General features: G+C 41.9%; 1 protein-coding gene across 2 annotated transcripts in view; it reads right to left on the bottom strand.

The window, feature by feature from the left end:
* The window catches only part of LAMA2 (laminin subunit alpha 2), a 1,085,231-nt gene that overhangs the window by 458,281 nt on the left and 613,266 nt on the right, over window positions 1-13,684 (bottom strand). For both annotated transcript variants that reach the window (XM_040429125.1, XM_040429126.1), the window contains exon 18: window positions 10,694-10,780. In XM_040429125.1, the coding sequence (XP_040285059.1) occupies window positions 10,694-10,780 (87 nt within the window). The remainder of the gene's footprint in view (window positions 1-10,693; window positions 10,781-13,684) is intronic.

Below are 13,684 nucleotides of genomic sequence, written 5' to 3'. Positions count from 1 at the left end.
GCAGAGCCGGGTGATTATGACAGGCCCTTTTGAATTAGCCTGCTGGGCCTTTGATTTATTTTGCCAAGAGATGATTTTGAAAATGTAACTCTTCCAGGACAGGAGTCCTTTGTTTCTGGTCCTTTGTTGCTGCTGCCAGTTTACCCACGGCTCAGTGGTAGGTGTCACCCACTGAAATAATAAAGTCAGCAAAACCAAGTTTGTTTCCAGGACCTCCTGCCTGCTTCTGCTATCACACACCAAGTTGTGCCTGTTCCGTTGTTGCACCTTTTACCCTTAACCCCCTTTTCAGGTTGATCAGGGGTATTACAGCACTTGTTTTTAGCTGTCATTTTTATTGTGCAACGGAACTCCAAGTATACGTGCCCAGTGATAGACTCAAAAGTACCTGAGCCTCTGAGATCTTTGTTTTTAAGGAAATGTGCCCAGAGATGGACTCCACCGCACGAGAGCCTCTGTGAATTATACAAAGTAACCTGGGTACGGACTCATATTTGTTCTTTGAGCCTCCAAGAACTTTTATACTGTTTTATCTTTCATGCTGTTCTATTAAGGACAATTTGCACATATGGACTATCCTGGTAATAATGTTACGCTGTGCCAGGTCAGCGCCCCAGTTCCATTCACTATCCTGAGCGAAGAGGACGACGCCCCTTGTCACCACACTTCACCTTTGCCAATTGGACCTGATATGAATGACATATATGTATGTGCATGTGTCTTTTTCTGTTTCAGGTAAAGATTCCAGTTGGGCGGGTCCTGATGGAGTACGAGGTCGTACTCAGCTTAAAGCAGCGGGGTATGTAGTGTACGGGAGCTGTAATGCCCGTCACTACAGAAGAGTTTAAGAATCCTCCTTTGATATGTAACAAAAGGAATTCCAGTTATAGGGATAAGCTTGTGCACTCTGATATTGGGAGTACAAAAAAGACATTAAAACAAATGGTGTTAGCTACTCAACATAAGGGCACGTTCCCATGTTTGCACTGCTCTCAATGCTCCCATATAATTTAATGTTACCTTCTCCATTTCATTTTGATCAGTGCAAACATGGGATAGCTCAACTGAGGTTCCAGGTATTGGAACAGGTTAAAAGACCTAGGAGAGGAGGGGATTTGAAGAAACTGTTATTACGTAGAGAGGCCTATTGGATTCATATGCTGGATACTTTGCACCCTAGGGGCCTTAACAGAGATTATGAGATTATGCATATTTGATGATATGCTAATCATATATATTTTTATTTTTCAGACATCAGCTATCCATTGAGGGATCTCTCACACCAGAAAATATATGTGTGGTAGTTATATTTGTACTTTTTGAACTATTCTTTGAGACATGGACCTTGTTTGTCAGCTTCTGAGTTATAGATTGACATTGCTGTTTATTTCTTACCCCTCCCACCACCTGTTTTAGGTGATGGGACGCGGTGATGACGTCATAAGGTGAGGAGTTATCCCATTATATATACCTGGCTCATTTAGTATACCTGTACCTGTTGATAAAGAGATGCTAACCGAAACGTGTCCTGGATTGAGGACATCTTTTGATTTGATGCAATAAAACATCATATATTTGAAGACACGATTGCTGGGATTTTTCCTTGAATCGAAAACAGACAGACAGGCAGAAAATGAATGCACAAATGGTTGAAAAATGGCCATGAAAAACTGAGTGTGTCAGTTTTTAACTGATTTTTGTTCATGTAGCCTGATTCAGCTATAGTCGGCATACTATGCTAAGACTCTAAATCTGGATACACTATGTAGTTTTATTTTATAACTGAATACATAGATTGTAAGCTGTGGTGCTTCTCCATTTGTCTTTCCCCAGTTGTAAAGAGCTGCAGAATATGTTGGCAGTGGCAATATACAGGGAGTGCAGAATTATTAGGCAAGTTGTATTTTTGAGGATTAATTTTATTATTGAACAACAACCATGTTCTCAATGAACCCAAAAAACTCATTAATATCAAAGCTGAATATTTTTGGAAGTAGTTTTTAGTTTGTTTTTAGTTTTAGCTATTTTAGGGGGATATCTGTGTGTGCAGGTGACTATTACTGTGCATAATTATTTGGCAACTTAACAAAAAACAAATATATACCCATTTCAATTATTTATTTTTACCAGTGAAACCAATATAACATCTCAACATTCACAAATATACATTTCTGACATTCAAAAACAAAACAAAAACAAATCAGTGACCAATATAGCCACCTTTCTTTGCAAGGACACTCAAAAGCCTGCCATCCATGGATTCTGTCAGTGTTTTGATCTGTTCACCATCAACATTGCGTGCAGCAGCAACCACAGCCTCCCAGACACTGTTCAGAGAGGTGTACTGTTTTCCCTCCTTGTAAATCTCACATTTGATGATGGACCACAGGTTCTCAATGGGGTTCAGATCAGGTGAACAAGGAGGCCATGTCATTAGATTTTCTTCTTTTATACCCTTTCTTGCCAGCCACGCTGTGGAGTACTTGGACGCGTGTGATGGAGCATTGTCCTGCATGAAAATCATGTTTTTCTTGAAGGATGCAGACTTCTTCCTGTACCACTGCTTGAAGAAGGTGTCTTCCAGAAACTGGCAGTAGGACTGGGAGTTGAGCTTGACTCCATCCTCAACCCGAAAAGGCCCCACAAGCTCATCTTTGATGATACCAGCCCAAACCAGTACTCCACCTCCACCTTGCTGGCGTCTGAGTCGGACTGGAGCTCTCTGCCCTTTACCAATCCAGCCACGGGCCCATCCATCTGGCCCATCAAGACTCACTCTCATTTCATCAGTCCATAAAACCTTAGAAAAATCAGTCTTGAGATATTTCTTGGCCCAGTCTTGATGTTTCAGCTTGTGTGTCTTGTTCAGTGGTGGTCGTCTTTCAGCCTTTCTTACCTTGGCCATGTCTCTGAGTATTGCACACCTTGTGCTTTTGGGCACTCCAGTGATGTTGCAGCTCTGAAATATGGACAAACTGGTGGCAAGTGGCATCTTGGCAGCTGCACGCTTGACTTTTCTCAGTTCATGGGCAGTTATTTTGCGCCTTGGTTTTTCCACACGCTTCTTGCGACCCTGTTGACTATTTTGAATGAAACGCTTGATTGTTCGATGATCACGCTTCAGAAGCTTTGCAATTTTAAGAGTGCTGCATCCCTCTGCAAGATATCTCACTATTTTTGACTTTTCTGAGCCTGTCAAGTCCTTCTTTTGACCCATTTTGCCAAAGGAAAGGAAGTTGCCTAATAATTATGCACACCTAATATAGGGTGTTGATGTCATTAGACCACACCCCTTCTCATTACAGAGATGCACATCACCAAATATGCTTAATTGGTAGTAGCCTTTCGAGCCTATACAGCTTGGAGTAAGACAACATGCATAAAGAGGATGATGTGGTCAAAATACTCATTTGCCTAATAATTCTGCACGCAGTGTATAATGATTATAGTTATAATTGTACAAGGTAATAATTCTGTGCTATGAAAATTGGAATATATATATATATCCCGACCTTCATGTTGTCTACTGCTTTCATACGCATGAGAAACTAGACTTGATGTCCAGTGGAGTTTTTCTGAATTGAAGGAACTGAATCCTACGTAGTACTGATGGGACCAGTTTCTAAAGTCATTAACATCACAGCCAGCCGCTTAGCTGCTGAAGCAGACAGGAAAGAAATGACAGAAATAGAATACAGTAACAGGAAGAGGAGCAGCAGGGCTGATGACTGAGGACAGGTGACTAATTGCATATTCATTCACATGTCTTGTCTATACCACACACAGGGCCCTCAAGGAAAAACTATATATTTGGAAGAAGCTCTTTTAAGTGGTTACCAAACAATAATATAAATACCTGCAATTTATTATCTTTGTTAGGCTTTTACACACTTCAAGGTTTAGCATTATAAACCTTGGAGTGTGAATTTAAATTATGCAATTTAAATTATTCAAGAGCTTCCAGAGATGTGTAGAACTGGTATGTAACACTGTAGGGACACAGTATGGTGGTAATATTGGTCTTTGTATAGTATATTGTATGCATAATCAGAATGGTGTAATATTCAGTCACTGTAATGGTGGTAATACCTGTATATGTTCATGGTCTTGTTTATTTGTATATTATTTGTCTCATATAGCATTATTTTTAGTAATGCTGGTTTTGGTATAGTGTTTTTTGTTCATCATCAGTATGGTGGTAACTATAGTTCAGCAAATCGACCTTCGGATCATAGATCCGAAGTTGATTCTTTCACATAATTAAATTTTAATGCTGTATGTATGGAGTCTGTGGAGCCAAACTTTATCTCGCCCGAAGTTGCGCGAGACTTCAGTTAATTACTATTGTATATATAATTATCTACATATTTAAAAACGATCCATGGTCCGAAGGTCGATTTGCTCAAGCCTAATGGTAATCTGTTGCCACAGTAAGGCGGTATTTGGCCTTTATATAGTGTTACTATTGGTAGTGTTGGGTGTAATTTTATAAAAAGGGGCATGGCCACTGTCAGGGGGTGCTGCACATGGCTTGCCCTGGTCAATATCTATCTCCTGCTCATGACAAATAAGACTACCATGTTTTTAGTCCTATAAGGCACACTTTTTCCCCCAAAAGTGGGGGGAAAATGTCAGTGTGTCTTATAGGTTGAATACTAATGAGGGCTTCCATTATGGAAGCGCTCGTTAGTACAGTAGGACCGGAGCGTGAAAGAAGACAACATACTGCTACAGAGGGATCTGGATAGATTGGAGGCTTGGGCAGTTAAATGACAGATGAGGTTTAATATTGATAAATGTAAGGTTATGCACAGGGGAAGGAATAATACATGTCACCCGTACATACTAAATGGTAAAACACTGGGTAACACTGACATGGAAAAGGACTTAGTAATTTTAGTGGACAGCAAACTAAGCTGTAGAAACTAGTGTCAGGCAGCTGCTGCCAAGGCCACTTTACAAATCACTAGTCAGACCACACATGGAGTACTGTGCACAGTTCTGGGCTCCTGTGAACAAGGCAGACATAGCAGAACTGTAGAGGGTTCAGAGGAGGGCAACTAAAGTAATACCTGGAATGGGTGGACTATAATACACAGAAAGATTATCAAATTTAGGGTTATAACTGTGAGGAGAGGACATCCTTTGTGTCTGGAGGAAAGGTTTGTACACAAATATAGAAGAGGATTTTCTACTGTCAGAGCAGTGAGGCTAAGGGACTCTCTGCCTGAGGAGATAGACAAAAGTGTTTGTAGAGCAGCACCCACTGACAAAAATGGCCACACCTGTAATGAAAAAGCCGAACCACGACGCAGATCCTCAGCAGTCGACCGTGTAGCAAATAAAGAGAGGTAGCGGCAGCATCTCCAGTGAATCCTTTATTGGACGGACTTTACAGAAAGTGTCCCATAAAATCAAGCATCAACGTTTCGGCTGTATCCCAGGCTTGACAAAGTGATAGTGAATTCACTAAAAGAGTTCAAGAGGGGCCTGGATGTATGTCTGGAGTGTAATAATATTAAAGGTAATAGTTACTAGAGATGGGTCGTTGATCCAGGGAGTTATTCTGATTGGAGTTGGGAAGGAATTTTTGTCTATAAAAATGAGGAAAATTGGCTTTTACCTCACTTTTTTTTTTTTGCATTCCTCTAGAACAACTTTCAGGATAACAGACTGAACTGGATGGACAGATGTCTTTTTCCAGCCTTATAAACTATGTTACTATAGTACTATGTCATAAAGCACTCCCTGTGCTGGCTCTGTACTCACCGCCTCCTGGTCTTCTCCTGCAGGCTTTGCGCGCTGTGCTGTGACCGTCGCACAGCATTAGGATGTAGACGAACTCTGTGACCTCATGATGTGAGACGTTGGGTCACAGCACGGCGTGGCAAGAAGAGTAGGAAGAGGGCTGGATCACAGGAGTTGATTATTTATTTTTTGTCTGATCTGAGGTCTGATTAACATTGGGGGTCTGATCTGAGATCTGATTGGGGATCTAATTAACATTGGGGGTCTGATCTGAGGTCTGATTGGGGTCTGATCTGAGGTTTGATTGGGGGTATAATTAGCATTGAGATCTGATCTGAGATGATTTATACTAGTTAATTTTGAGGAAAATGTATAATCTAAACTGAGACTGTGGATTCATTTTTCTGTCTCACAAGAATAGTGGAATGTATAAGTAATTGTACAGCTTTTAGTTCCTTCATGACTAATAATGCTTTCCATTTTAATTGCTAAGTGGCTATTGATGTCAACAATATACTAATGCATTATTACAGATATGGTATATCCAAGTGCATAGAAGCTTTACCGTGCAGTTATTTTATCAAGATTCTATAGTCTTATTTGTAATAAATTTGTATTAAAACTGGTTTCTATAGTAACCTAATCTGCTTTCCTGGGTGAGAACTGAAATTCAGAAATGGTATTGCTTCAGCAAGGCATAGTTGCTGGAGCTGTTTGTTATTAAAAGGCTGTCTTCAGTACCGGTTTCCCTATCTTTCCATGGTTTGAGCAGATTCACATGGTACACCTGCTTCGGCTTTCGCCTCCCTGGCTGATGTACCTTGTAATCTACCTCTCCAATTTTTCCAAGTACCTCGTAGGGCCCCTGCCACCTAGCTAGGAACATACTGTCTACAGTTGGTACCAGAACCAACACCCGATCACCCGGGTTAAAGTTACGGACCTGCGCCTGCCGATTATATACCCTACTCTGGCCTCGTTGCGCTGCCTCCTGTGCTCCCTAACCAGAGGAAAAACTGTTTTTATCCGTCCTTGCATCTGGATGATGTACTCAACCACACTTTTGTGTGGTGTGGGTTGTTGTTCCCACGCCTCTTTGGCCACGTCCAACAGACCGCGATGGTGTCTGCCATATAGCAGTTTGAAGAGCAAGAACCCAGTAGAGGCCTGGGACACCTCTCACACTGCGAACATGACATAGGGCAGAAGAAGGTCCCAGTCCCTCCCATCCTTAGAGACCAGTCTTTTTAGCATATTTTTTAATGTTTGATTACACCTCTCTACCAGACCATCCATTTGCGGATGATACACGGACGTCCATAGCTGTTTATCTGGAGCAACTTACAGAGTTCCCTCATGACCTTGGACATAAACGGGGTCCCTTGGTCAGTCAGAACCTCCTTAGGTAAACCCACTCACGAAAACATCTACATCAACTCCTTAGCTATGAGTTTGGCTGATGTATGACGCAGTGGCACTGCCTCCGAGTACCGAGTGGCGTAGTCGAGGACGACAAAGATGTCATCTAGCGGACTTCGGTACCGGGTCTACGAGATCCATATTTATTCTTTTGAACGGAACCTGGATAATCGGGAGGGGTACCAGGGGACTACGGAAATGTGGCTGGGGGCTCGTTATCTAGCAGGTTGGGCAAGACTTACAATATTCTTCTACCTCTCTGAACACATCGGGCAAGTAAAACCGTTGTTGTATCCGGTCCTGTGTTTTCTGCATTCCCAGATGACCCCCGAGAACATGCTGGTTAGCTGGTTTACCCAAAATAACATATATTAATGAACCAAACAATGGGCAAACACTGTCTCTGCCCCCGGTTGTTGTGGTTCCCCATCTATTATTAACACATTTTCCCATGCTCAGGATAGGGTTGGGTCCCGGAGTTGTGCAGTACCAAAATTATCCCCGGAGACATTGAGGTCGGCTAGCTCCGGACCTGGCGGCAAGTCCTCCATGTCTCCCGCCATCACACTTAGCGGGGTTGTCTCCCCCTCTTCCACCAAAGTGGTGGTCACCCCTACCGCTGGCCCTTCGGTCTAAGGTTCCCAGGGTTCTGGTCTCCCCCATGAGCTGGGCCACTCTGCTAGGGTTACATCTGTCTCATGGGTATCGGTAACTTTTTTATCTGGCCACTGTTATAGGTCACAGTTAAGGGGGCCGTGTGCTGTGGAGATCATTGTTAAGGGGTCGGGACACTGTAGAGGTCACTGTTAAGAGGAGGGACACAGAAAAGTAAAAAAGTATGGCTCCAGGAATGCAGGGAGTAAAAAGCTAAAAGGGAAGATAGCTGTGTCAGGAAGGGGCTCAATCTCTTTTGTACCACTGTTGCATGAAAAGTAATGTCCATTGTTCAAGTGTTATGGTCTGCAATCATTTCTTTAAAGGGGTTGTCCAGGAATAGAAAGAGTGTTTCGTTTAGTTTTTTTTCCAAACACAGCATCACACCTGCCCACAAGTTGTGTGTGGTGTTACATATCAGCCATATTCACTTCAATTGAGCTGAGCTGCAATTCCAAGTACAACCCATGAATAGGTGTGTTGCTGTTTTTGAAATACAGTGCTCATCTTTTTCCAATCATGGACAACCACTTTTAAAGGGTTTCTACCACTTCGTTTTCACATAATTAGCTTTCAGACACTAGCGATCCGCTAGTGTCTGCTCTCCCAAACAATCCTAATATAACTGTTTATTGTCCTGCCGTTTCGCAAAAAATTAAACTTATATAGATATGCTAATGAGCCTCTAGGTGCTATGGGGGTGTCATTAGCACCTAGAGGCTCGGTCTACCTTCATAAAATGCCGCCGCCCAGCGCGTCCCTCCAGCCCGCCCATCTCCTCCGGAATGCGATCAAGCGGACGAATTCTCGCCCATGCGCCATGCGCGTCTGTATTCGGCGCATGCGCAGTGAATGTCTGACCACTTCCCTGCTCAGACATCTCCACTGCGCCTGCGCCGATGACGTCATAGTGCTCCGAGGAACAGGCGCAGTGGAGATGTCTGTGCAGGGAAGCGGTCAGACATTCCCTGCGCATGCGCCGAATACAGACACGCACGGCGCATGTGCGAGAATTCGTCCGCTTGATCGCATTCCGGAGGAGATGGGCGGGCTGGAGGGACGCGCTGGGCGGCGGCATTTTGTGAAGGTAGACCAAGCCTTTAGGTGCTAATGACGCCCCCATAGCACCTAGAGGCTCATTAGCATATCTATATAAGTTCGATTTTTAGCGAAACGGCAGGACAATAAACAGTTATATTAGGATTGTTTGGGAGAGCAGACACTAGCGGATCGCTAGTGTCTGAAAGCTAATTATGTGAAAATGAAGTGGTAGAAACCCTTTAAAGGGAACCCATTTCCTTGATCACCCTTACATAAAGCTAAGGGCACATTGGTGCATTCATTAGGAGATTTTACAAATTTGGATGTCTGTGTGCCATTTTTCAAAATAGGCTGCATATAGTATAAAATATTTGCTATTTACACAGAATAAAATATGCAAGCCATAGCATTTTATACACAGTATATTACATAGTTAGATCATATGTAGAATAGAATTACCATATACCTATGCCTTACTTTTGATGTAAAAAAGTCACAAAACCAGGTTTTGTAACCTGTTAAATGCCATTGCGACTAAATATGGTCAACTGGTGTTGTTATGCCCCCTTCACCAGTTTCCAAAAAGGGAGTATAGTGTGGGCAGTTTAAAAGCGGAGGGCCATTGGCCCTAGCAAATTTATCATAATTTACGTAAATGATGATTGAAATCTACGTTAGCTACAAACTGGATTAGATTTCAGTTTGAGACCAACCCTAGCAGCATAGGGCCCCTTAAGACAGTGTAGCATTCTCTGGTCTTGATAAATCAGGGCCTATGTGTATTTCAGCCAGTTATATGAGGAGCAAAGATGTAATATACTCCATATTTTGGTACATATTTGGAAGACAAATCCCAAATAGTCATGTGCATGAGGCCTTAGAGCACGTATAATACTCTGCTATCTGATCCATAGTATAGAACCTCTTTAATCTTGAAAGACTTGGCAGTCTCTGAAAAACTCAGTGACTTGAAAACATCATTTGTGAGACTTTCCAAGTAACAGTTTGTTCAACACACAAGAGTTCAGTGAAGTACTATGACTAGGCGGATAAAGAACAAACCTATTTTTACAGTCCCAGATGTCTTTCTGACCCTTTTTATACTACTGAGTCGAATTGTTACATTTGTGACGCAAAACCAAAAGCAGTTTGTAAATGAAATACGATCTTTGATGTTTATTTCAGCTGTTGCTTTTGAGAGTTTATAGCTCTAAAGTTAGAATAGGCTTAAAATATACTGCTTTAATATAAGACCTAACCAGGAAAAGCTGGCCGTGTTCATACAGGTTATCTTCTAATTAATAGTATTCGATTTAGTTTTATGTTTAAAAATACACATGGAAATTATTGTCCAGTTATGTATTGCCATTTTCTTTTATATGTGCAACCCTATCTGATCAGGAGGAAATGAGCACTTCCTCTAGGAGCAAGTGGAGATTATCACATAGCTATAAATCTGTTATGTCATTACACGTGATTGGGCATTGACTGGAACCAGGAAAATACAATTCTGATTATCGATACTGTGATCATATGGCAGAAAATAAATGCTGTTCAACTTTTCAGAACTGTTTTCATTTGAGAATTGGAATCAGCCCTGTAGTCTACTCTACATAATGTAGAAGGTTCACTTGAGTCTTGATGCATCATGGAAGCACTACTACTACTTCTGACACTTTTCTACATTTCTACAGCTTTATTTCTAGAAAGCTAATTACTAAAAGCTTAAGGTTTTTTGAGGCACGAAGACAGAAACACAACTTAATTTAACCCATTGAAATTAAACTAAGCTTTAAACTAAGAGGTGAATATGATAAAGGAAAGTTCTTACCGTTCACAGCGCAGCCCTGTGTATCCAGGTGGACAGGCGTCACAAACTAATCCACGGGTTGGGTCCAGGTGGCATGTTGGACTAAAACTTTGTTGTTGACCATAGATAAAACAAGGGAGAAGGAATGAGAAGATTAGAAAAATCATCAGCATGGTTGGACTTGTTCTTCAGAATTCATTACTCTGTAAACAAGGAGACCCGGGAAGAACCTTTCTGCCTTAGACACACACATTTAGCTCCGGCTCCAGCCAATAGCTGATGGAATGACTCTACTATTTCTGCCGACACTGGATATAGTACATTGAGTGGCAGCATCCCAATGGCATGTTATGATGGGGCTTACTTTAGACTGTCACAGATCCTGTTCACTAGCGAATAAGCAGGAATGTACAGCTGTTTGTCTGTTCCCTGAAGGCCACTGCCGTGTGCCTGTCTTTCAATGGAAAATGACAATAGTTTCATTGGAAGCAAAAAGATTAATTAAAAATGGAAGAATTAAGAGAGTATGTAGTACTGTGCAAAAGTTTTAGGCAGGAAATGCTACAAAGTAGGAATTCTTCAAAAAATAGTGTAACTAGTTCATTTTAATCAATTAACAAAATGCAATGTGAATGTATGAAAGAGAAATCTAAATTAAATCAATATTTAGTGTGGCCACCCTTTGCCTTCAAAACAGCATCAGTTCTTTTAGGTACCCTTGAACACAGTTTTTGAAGGACTTGGCAGGGAGGTTATTACAAGCATCTTGGATAATTAACCAAAGATCTTCAGTTGGTGTAGACTTGCTCAAATCCATCTGTCTCCCAGGCAGTGAGATAAGGGATAAGTGGGGTCCATATGATCACTTCCAGGACTCCTTGTTCTTTTTTACTCTGAAGATTATTCTTAATGACATTGCCTATATGTTTAGGGTCTTTTTAATGCCGCAGAATTTTTTTTTTTGCAAATTAGGCACCTCTCTGATGGTATTACATGATGTGCTTCTAAGCATTGAGGACACTTAATCCATTTGCTGAAATATGCTCCACACTTGAAAGGAATCTCCACTATGGTTCACTGTTGCCTGCAGACATTCAGTATTTTACCACTCTTCGGCAAACAAACTGTCTTCTGTTACAGCCAGATATTTCAAATTTTGACTGTTCTGCACCCAGTTCCTATATTTTTCATGCAAAGTTAAGTCTTTTGGCCTTTTTTCCACATTAAAGGTATGGCAGTTCTTCCATGAAGACCACTTATGGCCAGACTGCTCTAAACAGTAGATGGGTGTACCTGGGTCTCACTGGTTTCTGCCAGTTCTGAGCTGATGGCACTGCTGGGCATCTTTGATTTCAACGGAAAGTAAGCATAGTGTGTTTTTCATCTGCTCCACTAAGTTTGCAGCAAAGAAAATTAGGGATTGGTCAGGAGTAATGTTGTCCTCAATGCTAATAAAAATAGGCAGATACTTATCCATCATGCAGAAAACAAAAAGATGAAGAGCTCCCCTGTGTTAATTGCTATAGAAGCGCGGACACAGCCTGGACTCGGCTGATCAAATACTCAAATAGAAAAGGTGAAGTCCAGCTTCTTGAGATGACCATGGTCATGAGTAAGGACAGAGATTGTGTGGTCCGAAACATGTAGACTGTATACCTGATTTTGCAACTGGATTTTACCGCATGAAATAAAGGAATTTGCATCTCAAGAAGCTGGACTTCACCTTTTCTATTTGAGTAGTATCCATCATGCAATACCACCAGGGAGGAATCTAATTGACACCAAATTTATTCTACAAATTATTAACACTTTTATTTTTGAAAGCATTCTTACTTTGCAGCATTTTCCACTCCTGTCAAAAGCTTTTGTACAATAATACATATTGTGAAAATATTAGTGTTGATCAAGCATGCTCGGCTGAACACCAGTTTGGCTCGAGCATCTTGATGCTCGGCACATGGCGGTATTCGGCCAAATATCGCATGTCCTTAAGTGCAATGCTCGAGTCTCCTCCCCGCACGTTTCTTGGCTGCTATGCAACCAATAAACGTGCAGGTAAGTACTGCCCTAACTTATGCACACTAGTGTAGATCGAGTATGCTCTGCCGAACACTAGTTCGGCTCGAGCATCTCGATGCTCGGTTCATGGCGGTACTCGGCCGAGTACCACATGTGCTCGAGCGCAATGCTTGAGTCTCCTCCCCGCACGTTTCTTCGCTGCTACACAGCCAATAGACGTGCTGGGAGGTACTGGCACACACTGTAGTGCTGTAGCCATGTTGGTTACTGGCATTACAGTGATTGGCTGGCCGGAACACGTCATCGGGTGCTATATAGCACCCGATAACGAGTGTTCAGCTCAGTCTTAGTCAGGGAGAGTTGTGCTGAGGAAGGGACAGACAGTGTAGAATATTTATGGTAGAAAAACTTTTCAGAGACCCAAAAGTCCTTTTAAGGACTATTGTTGTGTGTGGCAGCAGCAATATATATTTTTAGCGCAAACTGCGCTAAATAGCTGAAACTATACAGACCCAAAAGCCATTTTAAGTACTATTGTGTGTGGCAGCAATATCTATTTTTAGCGCATCCTGCGCTAAATAGTGTGCAATAGTTAGGCCGCTGCATACAGCGACATTAGCTGTGCCACATCTCCAGTATAAAATGTGCACATCCAAAAAATATCTGACATCTGTAGTGTCCCACTTATGTGTATGGGCCACTCCAAAATGCTATTTCCATTTTATGTCATTTTGCACTAATTACTGTATTTGCCTTTATCATATGCTGCTAAATTCCTATTTCAGGCTGTTCAAATGCACTACACTTTACCAACGTAGGTAAAGTGTAGTGTGTGTAGAGAGAAGTAAGAAGGAGGTAGGAGACACCTGTCTCTGTCCTCCTGGGCTTTGCCCCGGGAGTTAATCTACTTGAACTTGTGGAGATTAGAGCAGTTCTAGCTTATGGGCTCCACAGCACCAAGTGACCCGTAGAAGCTTCCAGCACCTGGACACA

This window comes from Bufo bufo, chromosome 4 (genome assembly GCF_905171765.1).
Source record: "Bufo bufo chromosome 4, aBufBuf1.1, whole genome shotgun sequence".
NCBI classification, from domain to species: Eukaryota; Metazoa; Chordata; class Amphibia; order Anura; family Bufonidae; genus Bufo; species Bufo bufo.
Note: the sequence above shows the minus strand (reverse complement) of the source record. Positions and strands in the feature narration are given on the sequence as shown.